This window comes from Accipiter gentilis, chromosome W (assembly GCF_929443795.1).
Source record: "Accipiter gentilis chromosome W, bAccGen1.1, whole genome shotgun sequence".
Taxonomy (NCBI): domain Eukaryota; kingdom Metazoa; phylum Chordata; class Aves; order Accipitriformes; family Accipitridae; genus Astur; species Astur gentilis.
In genome coordinates, this window is record NC_064918.1 from 5136852 (window position 1) to 5154324 (window position 17473).

General features: G+C 43.8%; 1 protein-coding gene across 1 annotated transcript in view; it reads right to left on the reverse strand.

Moving 5' to 3' along the window:
- The window catches only part of LOC126035362 (Golgi phosphoprotein 3), a 100282-nt gene that overhangs the window by 53112 nt on the left and 29697 nt on the right, over nucleotides 1-17473 (reverse strand). Inside the window, exon 3 of the mRNA XM_049793899.1 lies at nucleotides 1498-1629. Coding sequence (XP_049649856.1) covers nucleotides 1498-1629 — 132 coding nt within the window. The remainder of the gene's footprint in view (nucleotides 1-1497; nucleotides 1630-17473) is intronic.

Below are 17473 nucleotides of genomic sequence, written 5' to 3' on the forward strand. Positions count from 1 at the left end.
TACATACTGTAGAAGGGGATAAAGTCCCTGTAATGTGCATGTAGAGTATGTTATAGGGAAGACAGTCTGGGTTACTCCTGCCTCAGGCAAAGGCAAACCCATTCATGGGATTGTTTTTGGTCAAGGACCTGGGAGGCTTGGTGGGTGATGTGAAAGGATGGGGAAGTCCGATGTGTGCCTCAAGGGGGTTTGAATTTACGTGAGAATAGCCAATGAATTAAATTGTATGATGTTAGTTGTTATATAACCCTGCCACTGTATGTTACCATTACTGGAACTGTAACATGTTATATCCATGTTATTTCAGTAAGAATCACTTGGGCCAAGCAAGAACGAGCTTTGATAAAACTGAGCAAAGCACAGTAGTGATGGAACCAGAACTGGCTTCAGCATGCAACAATCCAACACTACACACCATCCTCCTGCTGCGTCCAATGTCACCCACTTGCCACACCGTACCGAAGCCTGATCCTGCTCTGCTGACTGAGAGGACTTCACACTACTCTCCTGCCCAGAAAGACTGTTATGACAGGTGGAGCCCATCGTCATGGACTAAATGAACTCAACGGACATTTTATAGGGATGGCCCATAGACTAAGGGAATGGTATATTTATCAAGGGACGGGAAAGGTGTTGGTTATTAATTGGTATGTATTAGAAAGTATGGGACCTGAGCATGATGTAAATGGTATGGAATAACAGGAGAATACTGTCCTGGTTTTGGCTGGGATAGAGTTAATTGTCTTCCTAGTAGCTGGTACAGTGCTATGTTTTTGAGTTAGGTATGAGAAGAATGTTGATAACACTGATGTTTTCAGTTGTTGCTAAGTAATGTTTCTACCAAGTCAAGGATTTTTCAGCTTCTCATGCCCAGCCAGCAAGAAGGCTGGAGGGGCACAAGAAGTTGGGAGGGGACACAGCCAGGGTAGCTGACCCAAAGTGGTCAAAGGGGTATTCCATACCATGTGAAGTCATGCCCAGTATATAAACTGTGGTGAGTTGGCTGGGGTGGGGGGTGGGGGGTGGGCAGACCGCTGCTCAGGAACTAACAGGGCATCAGTCAGCGAGTGGTGAGCAATTGTATTGTGCATCAGTGGTTTTGTATATTCCAATCCTTTTATTATTATTATTGTCATTTTATTATTGTTATTATTATAATAATTAGTTTCTTCCTGTCCTATTAAACCATTCTTATCTCAACCCATGAGTTTTAGGGTTTTGTTTCCCCCCCTGATTCTCTCCCCCATCCCACTGGGTTGTGGGGGAAGTGAGTGAGCAGCTGCATGGTGCTTAGTTGCTGCCTGGGGTTAAACCACGACAACCATTTAAACTCTTTAGGTAATAACTCTCTGCATCTAACTTGGGTTACTACTCAGAATCCATACCCCCATATAAAGAAAACAAAATGTCTTTTTCTTACAACCAGTTGTAATTTATAGCTACTGTATTGCCTGTAGCATGACGGAAAAGGAATTGTTACCATTTTCCTCCTCTTACCTTTCTTGTCAATAGACTTTTGCGCCTCATTCCACAAGCCTCTAACTGAAGACGCCCTCGCAATGCCAATTCGATTAACATACAGCCACGCAATCCTGAAGAGATGCAATCATTCCAGAATGATGTGTAACCCTGTGAAGAATGAAAGACAGTAAGATACTTCCATCTCCACCTGAAAGCAAATAGAAGAGGCTTACTATGTTCTCTAAGCAGTTCTCTAGCCCTCATACACTTTTGAAGTAGCATCACTAGTCAATTACAATTCCTGTATTGAAAACATGAAAGAGAAAATAGACTCATCCTCTATTAGTTTCAACACTTAGTCTCTGCTCTTTGAAGAGTAGGGAAACTTCAGGAAAGTGATACAAAACAAAACAGCAAGATATCAAGAACTGCAGGATATAAAGTGCCGTTAATATGTAGTCAAAAAAAACTTCTTACATTTTTAAGACATCATGCATTTAGCATTACCAACATCACACAGGCTTATTTGAGTTTCCTGAGAAATATTAACATGATTTTACATCCATTAACAATATGGCACCAATGAAATAATGATAACTTGAAAAATGCATATTACATAAAACATGGAGTGTAGTGGAAATTACAAATCAACACAAATGTGGCAATCAGCACAAACTACAGCACAGATTTTTCAGCTTAAATATAGTAAAACAAAAGGCAAAAGTTTCCAAGCAAATATTTGGAACAGCTACTATTATGTCATTTAAATCCTTTGAAAACATATATTTCTAAAACTTGATGCATGTTATTGTGATGGGTTGACCGTGGCTGGATGCCAGGTGCCCACCAAAGCTGCTCTAACACTCCTCCTTCTCAGCTGGACAGGGGAGAGAAAATATAACAAAAGGCTCATGGGTCAAGATAAGGACAAGGAGAGATCACTCGCCAGTTACCATCACAGGCAAAACACACTCAACTTGGGAAAAAAAAAATTAATTTAATTTATTACCAATCAAATCAGAGAAGGGTAATGAGAAATAAAAACCCCAGATCTTAAAAACACCTTCCTCCCACCCCTCCCTTCTTCCCAGGCTTAACTTTACTCCTGATTTTCTCTACCTCCTCCCCCATAGGGGCACAGGGGGACGGGACAGGGGAATGGGGGTTATGGTCAGTTCATCACACGTTGTCTCTTGCTGCTCCTTCCTCCTCAGGAGAAGGACTCCTCACACTCTTCCTCTGCTCCAGCGTGGGGTCCCTCCCACTAGAGACAATCCTGCACAGACTTCTCCAACGTGAGTCCTTTCCACGGGCTGCAGTTCTCCATGAACTGATCTAGCACGGGTCCCTTCCACAGGGTGCAGTCCTTCAGGAGCAAACTGGTCAAGCACGGTTCCTCCACAGGGTCAAAAGGACCACCAGAAAACCTGCTCCAGAGCGGGCTTCCCACGGGATCACAGCCTCCTTCAGGCATCCACCTGTCTCCGGCATGGGGTCCTCCACAGGCTGCAGGTGGATATCTGCTCCACTATGGACCTCCATGGATTGCAGGGGGACAGCCTGCCTCACCATGCTCTTCGCCACAGGCTGCAGGGGAATCTCTGCTCCAGTGCTTGGAGCACCTCCTTCCCCTCCTTCACAAACCTCGTATCGTGGTTTAACCCCAGCCAGCAACTAAGCACCATGCAGCCATTCACTCACTTCCCCCCTACTCAGCGGGATGGGGAAGAGAATCAGAAGGAAAAAGGTAAAACTCGTGGGTTGAGATAAGAACGGCTTAAAAGAACAGAAAGGAAGAAACTAATAATGATAATAATAATAATAAAATTACAATAATAATAATAATAAAAAAATAATTGCAATAAACAAGCGATGCACAATGCAATTGCTCACCACTTCACAACTGATGTCCACTTAGTTCCCGAGCAGCGATCCCCCCCAGGCCAACTCCGCCAATTTATATACTAGACATGACGTCACATGGTATGGAAAACCCCTTTGGCCACATGGGTCAGCTGTCCTGGCTGTGTCCCCTCCCAACTTCTTGTGCCCCTCCAGCCTTCTTGCTGGCTGGGCATGAGAAGCTGAAAAATCCTTGACTTGGTAGAAACATTACTTAGCAACAACTGAAAACATCAGTGTGTTATCAACATTATTCTCATGCTGAACCCAAAACATAGCACTGTACCAGCTACTAGGAAGAAAATTAACTCTATCTCAGCTGAAACCAGAACAGTATCAACCCCTTATTCCATACCATTTACATCATGCTCAGGTCCCATACTTTCCAATACATACCAATTAATAACCATCACCTTTCCTGTCCTTTCAGATAGATATATATATACACACACATAATACATATACACAAACACACAGACACGGAGGGATATCATTCCCTTAGTCTATGGGCCATCCCTATAAAACGTCTGTTGAGTTCATTTCATTCATAATGTTGGGCTCCACCTGTCATAACAGTCTTTCTGGGCAGGAGGAATGGTGTGAAGTCCTCTCAGTCAGCAAAGCAGGATCGGGCTTCGGTACGGTATGGCAAGTGGGTGACATTGGACGCAGCAGGAGGATGGTGTGCAGTGTTGGATTGTTGCATGCTTCTGATGGTCTGACAAATTATAGTCAATGTCTCAAACATTCGTCATAGAACTTTGGTGGAGAAAACGGCCTCTGTAAAAATGCTGGAGTTTTGTGAACAGGACAATGTGGCCGGAGGAGAGGGCCCCCCGGAGGGTGGGACTGCACTTCTCCAAAGCTGCAATTCCTTATCTTAAGTGACCAGGAGAAGGAGCACAGCATATGTGCCTGGAGGAGGAGGCCCCACGGAAGATGGGACTGTGCTTCTATCTTAAGTGGTCATGCCAGCAGAACAAGAGAGGCAACTCCACAATGGCACCCACCCCCCCAAAGCTCACCGACCAATTCCAGAGAACCCCAGGAATGGGACTGCGCCTGTCAAGACCATCGACTAAGACACTATAAAAGAAGGGAGAACGAGTTCTCAGTGCGCACCCTCTGGAACTGGATCTCTACGCTGCCTGGACCAACACTGGACCCAGGACTGGTGAAACCCTTTTCTTCTTTCTTTCTTTCTCTCTCTCCCTCTCTCTTTTCCTTCTCTCTTTTCCACAGTCCCTACACCTCATCCTTTTAAACATAAACTGTTGACCAAATCTGAGACTAGGAGTGGATATAGCCGCCCCTGAGCTCCTCTTTGAGAAGGAGTCCAGAAAGGAAGGGGGTATGCTCTGAACCTCGTGACTCAATGGGAGGGCTCTCCTTCTGATAAATTTCATGTTCCTTTTTCCATTTCTTTTACTGCACTTCCCTTCTCTTTTCAAACAGCGGCTTGACGACATATTGCAAGGTTCATATTGAAAAGTTCACTTGTACTTGGGGAAGGTTAGCTAGGTTGAATAAATGCTGATTGTTGTTTGAACTCCCCTGGTGTCATTTCACCTTAACTCTGACAAAGGAAATCAACGAACCTGAGTCGCTCCAAATTACGGACGCGACAATGCTGAAGTCAGTTCTGGTTCCATCACTACTGTGCTTTGCTCAGTTTTATCAAAGCTCGTTCTTGCTTGGCCCAAGTGATTCTTACTGAAATAACATGGATATAACATGTTACAGTTCCAGTAATGGTAACATACAGTGGCAGGGTTATATAACAACTAACATCATACAATTTAATTCATTGGCTATTCTCACGTAAATTCAAACCCCCTTGAGGCACACATCGGACTTCCCCATCCTTTCACATCACCCACCAAGCCTCCCAGGTCCTTGACCAAAAACAATCCCATGAATGGGTTTGCCTTTGCCTGAGGCAGGAGTAACCCAGACTGTCTTCCCTATAACATACTCTACATGCACATTACAGGGACTTTATCCCCTTCTACAGTATGTAAATTTTTGACTGGGCAGGGCCACCCCGATTGGCAGATCCTCTGGTGTTGACTAACCAGGTGGTCTTTGCAAAATGTGTATCCCAATGTTTGAAGGTTCCACCACCCATTGCTCCCAATGTAGTCTTTAACAGTCCGTTGTACCGTTCAATTTTCCCAGAGGCTGGTGCATGATAGGGCATATGATACACCCACTCAATGCCATGCTCTTTGGCCCAGGTGTCTATGAGGTTGTTTCAAAAATGAGTCCTGTTGCCTGACTCAATTCTTTCTGGGGTACTGTGTCGCCATAAGACTTGCTTTTCAAGGCCCAGGATAATGTTCTAGGCGGTGGCATGGGGCACAGGATAGGTTTCCAGCCACCCAGTGGGTGCTTCCACCATTGTAAGCACATGGCACTTGCCTTGGTGGGTTTGTGGGAGTGTGATATAGTCAATCTGCCAGGCCTCCCCATATTTATATTTCAGCCATCGCCCTCCATACGACAGGGGCTTTAACCGCTTGGCTTGCTTAATTGCAGCACATGTTTCACATTCATGGATAACTTGTGCAATAGTATCCATGGTCACGTCCACCCCTCTATCATGAGCCCATCTATATGTTGCATCTCTTCCCTGATGGCCTGAGGTGTCATGGGCCCACTGAGCCATAAATAGCTCACCCTTGTGTTGCCAGTCCAGGTCCACCTGAGCCACTTCAATCTTGGCAGCCTGATCCACCTGCTGGTTGTTTTGATGTTGTTCAGTGGCCCAACTCTTGGGTACGTGAGCATCTAGATGATGTACTTTGACAATCCGATTCTCTAGCCGGGACGCAATATCTTGCCACAGTGCGGCAGCCCAAATGGGTTTACCTCTGCGCTGCCAGTTGCTCTGCTTCCATTGCTGTAACCACCCCCACAGGGCATTTGCCACCATCCATGAGTCAGTATAGAGATAGAGCGCTGGCCACTTCTCTCTTTCAGCAATGTCTAACGCTAGCTGGATGGCTTTCACCTCTGCAAACTGACTTGATTCACCTTCTCCTTCAGCAGTTTCTGTCACTTGTCGTGTAGGTCTCCATACAGCAGCCTTCCACCTGCGATGCTTTCCCACAGTGTGACAGGATCCATCAGTGAACAGGGCATATTGTCTCTCATTTTCTGGCAGTTTATTATACAGTGGGGCCTCTTCAGCACGCATCACCTCCTCCTCCTCTGGCGACATTCCAAAATCTTTGCCTTCTGGCCAGTCCATGATCACTTCCAAAATTCCTGGGTGACTGGGGCTTCCTATGTGAGTCTGTTGTGTGATCAGTGCGACCCACCTACTCCACGTGGCATCAGTTGCATGATGTGTAGAAGGGAACTTCCCTTTGAACATCCATCCCAGAACCGGCAGTTGGGATGCTAAGAGGAGCTGTGTTTCAGTACCAACCACTTCTGAGGCAGCTTGAACTCCTTCGTATGCTGCAAATATCTCTTTTTCAGTTGGAGTATAGCAAGACTCGGATCCTCGATATCCCCGACTCCAAAACCCCAGGGGTCGGCCATCGGTCTCCACTCTCCATTTCACATTTGCACTGGCCATATGGGACTACTAAAGGGTGAGCGAGTCTTGCTGATCGCTCCTTGGCTCTCCAGTCGACGAATCAGCTTGTGGATGGGAATCAGGGAGTCTTGGTTGGTGCAATATTGCTGCCGGTGCACCGCCGTGGTAGCAATTGGCACTTGTTGTTCTTCAACCCTCAGCAACCCCACAACCGAAGGGTCCTCAGAGAGACTGGGCAAGGTGGACAGCTGTTCAATTTCCTTCGTCTCCAAGGCAGCTATACCAAAGGCCCAACAGTACCCCTTCAGGTCCTTAAAATACCCCCTCCTGAGGTAGTCTATGCCAAGGATGCACGGAGCCTCTGGACCAGTCACAATGGGGTGTTTCTGCCATTCATTCCCAGTTAGGCTTACTTCAGCCTCCAATACAGTTCACTGTTGGGATCCCCCTGTCACACCAGAGATACGGATGAGTTCTGCCCCTTTATCACTTGATGGCATTAGGGTACGCTGTGTGCCGGTGTCCACTAGAGCCTTGTACTCCTGTGGGTCTAACATGCCAGGCCATCAAATCCACACAGTCCAAAAGACCCGGTTATCCCTTTTCCTCCACCTGGCTGGAGGCAGGGCCCCTCTAATTCTGGTCAGAGTATCCATTATTCACTTCTCGTAAAATTGACTTAGAAGTCCCTTCAAGAGGATCAGGAGTAAGATCAGCCCTTCTACTCTGTTTGGAAACTGGAGTGGCATTTTTCCTGGAAGGAATCCCCTTTTGTGGTGGTTTTTCCTTGCAACTCATGTACCCGTGCATCTAGGGCTAAGGTAGGTTTTCCATCCAACTTCCTCGTGTCATCACCGTGGTCATGCAGGTAAAACCACAGGGCACCTCGTGGTGTATACCTTCTATATTCTCTTGGGCAGAGGAACGCTCACTCCTAATAGCTGAGACATTGGTCCTTACAAGTGGGGAGTGGGGCATATCCTCTTTGATTTGTTGGAGATCCCCCGGGACAGCTTCTCCACAGCCGAGATGCAGGCTTGTAGGGAGGAAGAGAGTTTTTCTTCGTACAGCTGGAGTTGGCAAGCCATTTCATCCACCGTCGGTGCCTCTTCGTCTTTCCAGGTCAGTACTGCCAGTGGGTTGGCATAGGACGATGGTGCGCTCCGTACAAACTTCCGCCACGTGGGTCGTGCGCACTGGACTCCATCTGGATCTTTGGGCAATTGTGCATTGTCCAGGTCATAATAAATTGTCTCTAGCATGGCTAATTCCCTCAGATATCGGATACCTCTCTCCATGGTGGTCCACTTGCCTGGTTAACATAAAACATCTTCCTTGAAGGGGTACCTTTCGTTCACGCTTGACAGGAGTCGCCTCCAGAGGCTAAGGGCTTATGTCCCTTTTCCAATTGCCTTGCCAATGCCACCTTCCCTGGCAAGCGATCCCAGCTGCTTGGCTTCCCTACCTTTTAATTCCAGGCTACTAGCCCCATTGTCCCAGCATCAGAGCAGCCAGGTGATAATCAGCAGCCAGCCGGAATCTTTTCATATATCCCTCAGGTCACTCAGGGATAGGGACCGGGTGATTACCTCTGGTTCTGCCTCTTCCTCCTGTTCCCGTGATGGCCCTGGTTCGTTTTCATCCTTCGCTAAGCAAACTGATTTTTTTTCATATTTCTTCTTCTGTATGGGGCAACTGATACTGGCACAGGTTGGTTCGCTGGTTCAGCTGCAGTGCCTGTCGCAGGGGTTGGAGTGGCCGCAGTGCCTGTCGCCGGGGTCAGAGTGGCCGCAATGCCTGTCTCCTTGTTCTTAAACGCAGGGACCTTCTCTTCCCCTTGAGGGTACTGAGTGGCGTTGAACAGGGCTCAATAGGCATGGGCCAGGCCCCAGCACATGGCAGTGATTTGTGTCTCCCTGGAATTGTCAGGGTGACAGCATACTTTTTCCAAATGTTGTACTAGTTTTTCAGGATTCTGCACTTGTTCAAGGGTGAAGTTCCAAAACACTGGAGGTGCCCACTGCCCTAGGCATTTGCCCATGCTACCCCACACACCCTGCCACTCATCATTATCCAGCCTCAGGGCAGATCTCCGGGTGATCTTCTTAAATAGTTGTTTAACCCTAAACAAGACCTGAACCACATTCAGGAACATGCTAGTTCCTAGCAATAGGACCATGCTGGTTTCAACATTGCAAGGGTATTCAAAGTTTTCTTTTTTCTCAAATGCCATTCTAATCAGACTGGAGGAGAAGGGAAAGGGGAAGAAAGGTGTCTTGCCCATAGATTGGCTCTCCGAGGAGGAATGGTAAAGGGTGTAATTATTAATAGTTTCCCACAGATGGCACCCAAAGTATAGAGGTGACGACAATGCCGAGTGCCAATACCAGATTAGTCCCACAACCAATAACTTTATCATACCATAAGCCAGTATTACACAGTATATCAAAGCAAAAACCTAAATCCACCTCCCACGGATGATAAGCAGCAGCACAGGGACTACATACAGCAAGTGAGGTGATACGTAACAGAACTCTAAAAACAAGCAGCACAACTCTAAGAGCCCATAAATCGACATTGTGACCAGCGACTATTAAACCAATATAACGAATGCTTGTTAAAAATTTGTTTTAACAAGCTCTGGTCAGGTCTGTCATTATCTCAACCCATCGTGCCCCACGTTGGGTGCCAAAATGGACTGTTGTGGTGTGCTGGTGCATTTCTTCCCCCTCTCCAGGCTGAATTACTAACTCAGGAAGTCTCGCTAGGCCTTAGCATAAGTGTAATGAGTCGGGTAGTTAAGCGACCCTTGACTGTGCCAGGAACTCCTACACAGCTAAGACAGGGATATATGCTGTGTGTGTCAAGGACTCCTGCTGCCCAGCAGAGGCAGGGGATAGGAGTAGAGATAGCCACCTCTCTCTCATAACAACCTTGAGACATTAGTTCTCCCCTGACAATCTTGGAGCATCCCGCATCTGTGTTTTAAGTTATTCTCAGACAGCCTCAGACCTTTCCTTATCTGCACATGAAATGGTACCAGCACATCTGGGATTCCAGCAATTTGTTGATGACTAAAGTCAATCATCTCCCAAACCTATAAACAGTGGTACTAAGTGAGGCTCTTTGAGCTCTCCTGGACCCCAGCAGGCTGTGACCAGCATCTCCCTCCGAGTGGGACGCCTCTCAGAGCTCGCAAAACTTTCCTGTTTGTGAAAATCAGAGGTCTGTCGCTGAAAGCTGACATGACCTGGGCTGATACTCTCTGCTCCTTGAGGCTCGGCCCTTTGCTCATTGAGAAAGATGCTGAAGCATTTGACGTGAATATTTTAACTGACTTCAAGGGGAATTTTTAACAATTATACCTCTTTTTCTCTCTCTTTTACTCTCTTATATATATACCTCTTAGTGTCTTTATGCATGCGCATGTACTAACCTGAATAGTTTATAGTAAGTATATTATAGCAAGTATATTGTAAGTTATTACTTTCAAATTTATACTTAAATTACGGTCATGAATTTTATTCAACTGTGAATGAATTTTAGGCTGCTATTATACTCATAATCCCTTTAGATATAAACCATTGACCAAGTCTGGGACTAGGAGTTGATCCAGCTGCACCTAGACTCCAACAGAAGTTTAGAAAGCAAGGGGGCCTTCTCTGAACCTCGTGACTCAACAGGAGGGTTTCCCCTACCCTTTTACTCTATTAGACATAAACCGTTACCCAAGCCTGAGACTAGGAGTCGATCCTGCCACACCTAGACTCTGACAGGAGTTTAGAAAGCAAGGGGGTCTTTTCTGAACCTCGTGACTCAACAGGAGGGTCTCCCCTACTTTTCCACATTCCCGCACAAATCACAAGAAATTAACTCTAACTCAATTTTTCTTTGCATATTCCTCTTTTTTTAACTTATTACATTTTCGGTCCCTATATACATAAGTTTAGTCTGATTCTAACTTAATTTTCCTGAGTGCGTTTCATCCATGTACTAAGTAGAGTGAACCTTGCCAACGAATTCTGTGAAGTCACACTTTTATATAAGTTTTTATTAAATCATTTTCCTATTGCTAAGACAATTGGAGGTGATTCTTTAAGCAATCCGAACCCCTCTCTCCTCCCCCGTGACAAATTGACGTAGTTGGCAGGATGGCAAGTAGTATCACTGATTGCTTACTAAAACAAGGAATTAGTCCGAGTCCCAAATTTTCTGATGAATGGGTTCATGATAACTGCCATGACTGGAAATCCATGGAAGAAGAGCTGAAGTCAGCCAGGGGCAATGCAAAGGATGGAAAATGAAAGGGAATCATCTGCAAAATGTTAGGCACCTGCTTAGAAGCAGCCTATCAGTTTAGGTATAAAAGTGAAAAAGACCTAAAGGAAGAAATGGAAGGCAGAAAAGCAGCTGAATTAATACTATCCTTGAAAACTGAGCAGCTGCAGAAACAGTTACAGGAAGAAAAAGAGAAAAAACCAGAAGTTAGAGGAAAAGGTTGAAATGATGCTTATGGAAGCTCCCCATCCCCTTGACATCGTACAAATTAGAAAACTAAATGTATCCCCTGAAAAATGGGATGGAAACATATGGGGCAACCCTGATGCTAACTATGCAAAACAAAATAATCCTCCATTACCCCCCTGAATACAAGGCCAGGCCCATCATAAAAACAGAGGAAACCACTGGACCTTGGGGTGGAGCAGGGGATTGTACTCAAAAAACAACCCCATTTGATCCAATTCAAATGGCCAATTTACAAGAATGCTATGGCTGTAAGCCAGGCGCAACTGAAACCGAATACCTATGTCGAGTGTGTCTAACTGGGGGAGATAGAATCTTATTTAATGGAGATGAAGCCAATGGATTTTGGGGACCTGGTGTCTTTTTAAATGCTGGACCCGCACCCCCAGATGATCCCCACTCGATAACAAGTAGAGTGGCATATTGGGCTGGTGGAATAGATGTTTTAGAGAGAGGAGAGCCTCTATTAATACCCATCAAATCCTTGAACAAGCTCTCTACAGTTATTACAAAAGCTTCCTGTATCCAGGCCATGCATGAACGTGACCCTCTTAATGTTCCCATATCAGCAATTGTGGATCCTGACATGCTAAAGACTTTAATCAAGGGAGCCCCTGCTATGCTTAAACCCTACCTCATTGCAAAAAGAGATGAAATCAGGAGAGACGCAAACTTTAATGCCCTTTTGGCCATAAGAGAAGCCGCTGACAACAAGGAAGAGGCCCTAGTGCAAAGAAATCTCCCTACCTGGGCTACATTAATGCACGACATCCTAAATCATGGGCGAGAAATGGGATGGGATGATCTATCAGGTGAACCCAAAAGACAAGTCGTAATGTTAGGCAACTTAAACAATCAACCCAAGATATCCCCCCAGTACAGGAACCCACTGATCACCAATCCAGAACTCAGAAGTGTAGAGAATTATACAGTCAAGCATTGTTACTTGGTATCCCTAGAATTGCAATTCAAAGACAAAGTGCCAGTGCTATTCAGAGTCTAGTTCATACATTTCAGAAATATAATGATGACACTCAAAGTAAATGCTCCAAACACTCAGACACCAACTCCTCCTCCAAGAGGGAGTAATAACCCTTTTCCTCCCAAAGATTCGGAAACAAAAAACTAGTAACGCCCGGACGATGATTGGGTCTGTCAGTCTGGCAAGTGCAATCTTATCAATGGATTGATAACAACGGCCCATACATTTTGATATTAATTGGTCCTCAACAACAATTAGTAAAATTCCTAATAGATACGGAAGCGCAAATTTCAATCTTAACACAACATGATGCTGAGAAGCTGAGTGTACGACCTGGATGGCAAAGAGTTAGAAATCACTGGAGTAAACGGAGCCAGTGTTCTGTGTCAAACTGCAAAAGTAAATTTATGGCTCCCGGGTGAGAAACATATGTTATCTACTCACTTTGCTATCAAGAATCACAATGAAAATATTTTGGGCTTTGATGTTTTGAATGGCCAAACCTAGCACCTGCCAGATGGTAGTGTGTGGTCATTCGGTTCAAACCCCAACCCTGACAAAAAACAGGAAGCTACAGCATGTGTACTCCATGCAGCCCCTGCACTTCCTGATTCAAAGATCACTAATGTGCCACAATACCCGATTTCTGCTGCAGCACAAAAGGGAATTTCAGAAGTAATAACAGATTTAGAGAAAAGACAAATCATCTCTAGAACTCATTCCCCATATAATTCACCCGTCTGGCCAGTCCATAAATGGGATGTGAGGTGTCGTTTAACAATTGATTATCGGCGCTTGAATGCCAATACAGCCCCATTAACAGCTGCTGTACCAAACATTGCAAACTTAACAGCTACTCTGCAAGCAGCTGTACACCCATGGATGGTGACATTAGATGTGAAAGACATGTTCTTCATGGTCCCCTGACAAGAAAAAGACAAAGAGAAATTTGCTTTCACTTGGGAAGGTGTACAATACACTTTTAACAGACTCCCCCGGGGTCTAAACATTCTCCCACAATTGCTCATGCTGCGCTTGCAGAACTTTCACAAAGAGTCTCACTCCCCCAGGATGTGAAACTATACCAATATATAGACAATATCCTGATTGGGGGTACTTCCCCTGAGACAGTGGGGGAAGCCGCAGCAGCAGTGCAACAGGCACTACACGGAGCAGAAGTTGAGATCCCTCCCGAGAAATGTCAAGGACCAGGCAGAGAGGTAAAATTGTTAGGTACTTGGTGGATTGCAAGTAGTACAGTGATTCCAGACACCCTAAGTAAAACAGAACAGTTACAAATGCCCCAATCTAGGAAAGAACTACAGCAACTCATGGGTACTTTAGGGTACTGGAAAAAACATGTACCTGGATTTTCTATCATTGCCTGCCCACTTTACTCACTTTTATGGAAGGGAAAATCATGGCAATGGAACTCAGAACAAGAAGAGGCAGTTAAAACCTTAATACAGGAATTAAAAACATACTAATCACTGGGACCAATTCACCCCCACGATCCTATTATAGCAGAATGGGGTTTTGCAGAACATGGTACTTACTGTAATCTGTTCCAAACTGGCCCTAACAGACCAAAGAGACCTTGACTGTTTAGCTCAACTGCATTTAAAGAAACAGAGCAGAGATACTCTGAGTGGGAAAAAGGACTTTTGTCTCTAACCCGAGCAGTTAAACAAGTTGAGAAAATACACCAGGGACAACCTGGTTATGGTGTATCTGCCACAAATTGGAACTGTGCCCATGACTCTAACTAAACCTTGTGGCCCACTTGCTTGGGAAGCTACTGATAGCAGTGGTGCAAGACATAGAATCAGTGCTAGGCGGATTTATCCTACATCATAAAGGGGTAACCCGTTCAGCCTTCCCCACCAAAACTTTTCTTTCTTTTCTTTTTCAGGAGAAAATGGATCTGTATCGATGGCAACAATGACTATGGCAGTTTATCCCCAGTTTAATCTCAATTTTTCTCTTAATTGTGATAAGTATAATCCCTTTGGTCCAGACACGAGACCCTTGGGACCATGCCCTACTAAATTATACTGGAAGCATTGGAATGACACCAGAAAATAAGGCAAACCTGAACCTTGCTACCTTGGTGATACATGGAGATGAGGCATCTCTAAAAGATACATGGAAATGGGAGACATTAGATATAAAAGGATTTAGGATATCTCACAATAGTAACAACATTCAACAAATACTATTGCTTCAGGCCTTACCAGGAGAGGAAATAAAAATAGCGTGTCAGACAATCAATGGGTCTACCCACAAAAAACCCACAGAAAACAAAATATACTACGTAACAGTCTAACTAAATCATCCTTTTAATCAATTCAAACTTCCTGGTGTACCTGAAACAGAGTAGAAGCAGACATTTATCTTCAACATTGTAAACAGTTTCTTGATACCTACTTTAAATGGCATACAGCATAACCAGAAAAAAGGTGCACAAAAGAGAAACAATAATATTCAGCATTATAGAACTACTGCCTATTAAAGAGGCTATAGATGGACAGTGAAGAAAAGGGGTAGAGAGAACACTAATGTACATAGAGGGAGAATAGCAATATAGAATAATGTACTATTTGCACAGGAAACAATTATTTTTTTCTTTTTCCACAGACAAGAACTAGAAGATGGTAAATGAAGCTAGCTCACAGGTTGGAAAAGTCAAAGGCCAACTTCTTTTCTATGTTTCTATTCAACTGTTTTTATAGGAAGACAAAAGTTTTTTTAAAAAAAACAAATACCTTTTAAAAATGAGTTAAATTCATAGGAGATTGATAATGAAGTTTGACAGACAGCAATGGATCTGTAAGCCACACGTAGCCTGGGAAGCCCCCACCCAGTTGAAGTCAGTGTACACTGGAGGAATAGTCATTCCATGTTCCCTGAACATGGCCCAACCATTGCTGGTTACAGGTTACAAAACAAGGATTTGGTTTGAAATTTTAACACTGTTCTCATATTATATTCCAAATACCTAACAGTCTCAAAACACTTAGATTGAAGATCAAAGATCACTATTTATAGATGCAAGTCATTCCACTATTTAATGCTCTTAAATAGCAATAGTATTCTCACAAATATACCACCAAATATTTTTGCTTTATTTGTCTTCCTACAAGTCTTTTATAATTTTATAAACATCCTAACTCAATGAAATACTTATTTCATTAAAGTTGCTAAGCAGGGAATTATTTTTATCTGGCAGCAATCACACTAGAATAGCACTTTAAGCTGTGAATAGCTCGCAAAACAGAATTTTAAATCTACATTGATTCAAAGATCAAAAGAATGTTTGCAACTGTCATGTTTGTTTACACAAAGACAGCACAAAAGCATTTTTTTGTCAGAGCTGACCTAGAAATTTTCAAGTAAAAACTAGTTTTGCTAGACAAGCATAAAGGGAAATGAAAATAAATTTTATAACAGAAACTTGTTACCATATTAACTTTGAAAGCTCAGACTTTCCACTCAGGTATGGCACAGAGCCAAGACTAAGATCCTCTTTCTGCTTAAAGAATAAGTTATCCAAAAATCCATGTTCATTAGACCATTTCTCTCCCACCACCTCTTGTAGCATTTATTCACTTTCTCCTCTTCCCATGCCCCTTACCCAGTTCCCAAGCTCACACATCTTCCTGTTCAGTTATCCATTAATCACTTGAGACTCTCACTTATTAAATATTGTCCATCTCCTAACGATGGCCCTGTGCCTCAGTGTTACCCAACCTACATTATCTTCCACTCCCTGCTTTTACCTTGCCTCTTCAGCTGCACTTCCCAACCACCAAACTGTGACATTCTCTCTCCTACTGCTGCCTCCTTCCCCACCTCATTTTACCATGACATGCAATACATTAACTTTTCACTTCCAGGTTTATAAAGATCTGAATTTCTGTGACCCTCATGGATTTCCTTAGACCTGTTCACACAAATGGTGCGGACAAGATAGCAAAGTATGTACGCTATATATGGTGAGCGGCCACCTTATTCTTGTCTGCTCCAAGAGAGAGGGAAAAGCCACATAATTATATTAGCATATGTACAAGCAAGTTAGCCTTACCAATACACTGGGTCTAGTTTCGCTGAGCAAAGTGCAAGCTCTTGCAGCTTTTTCCTACTTACTGTAGGAACACCCCAGCTCGAATCTGCATACAAAAGAGATGCTGGCATGCAGAGTGCAACAGGAGGCAGGGTTCATACACACAGCCCACAGGAAAGGAAGGGACAGGGAAGAGACCCTGAATGGACATGCCCTACCAATGTCCCTTAAAACTTTAACTTACATTATTCCCTAACAATGTCCTTTCCCAGTTTGCCTCCAAGATCCCTGACTCTCAAACTTCACAAAGCTATACTTAAAATGGAATAGGGTCCTAGGACTTGCAAAAAGTGTTTATAAGGATTACTAGAAATTATGAGAACTCCTGCATAGACAAAGAACTAATGTTGTTCAACAGCTCAAACATTATCACCCCAGCTGTGAAAAACCTAGTGGGATCATCTGTTTATGCTATAATAAAGCCATAGCAAGATGGGTAAACTATATAGAGAGAAAACACATACACATTAGCTCTGACAACACCATAGCATTCTGAATTTGGTGGCTATTCAAATATTTTGTTTAAGCACTCAGTACTAAGTATTACAGAATAAGAGCTATTGCAGAAGTATTAAAGCACACTTCTACAGAACACATTGATTTCCATTTTTTCAAGACACTCAAAATTTAAATTTCTGGATATTTAAAATCCATAAGTTACTCAAGAGATTGCATCAATCAAAGATTATTTGTAAAAATGTTTTTTAAAAGACAGATAAGACAACACTTTCTCCATCTCTGATCCCAAAAGGCACTGCAGTAATGACCACTATAATTTACTAAATACGTAAACAATCAGAATGATAAGATTCTAACACGACCAGACCGCCCTAAGGTATTTGGCAAAGATCAGTGCCAAGTGTGTTAGCAATTTCTACACAATCGATGCTGCTTTAAGAACTTGCACGAAACTTCAAAATCATTTCACTTAAGC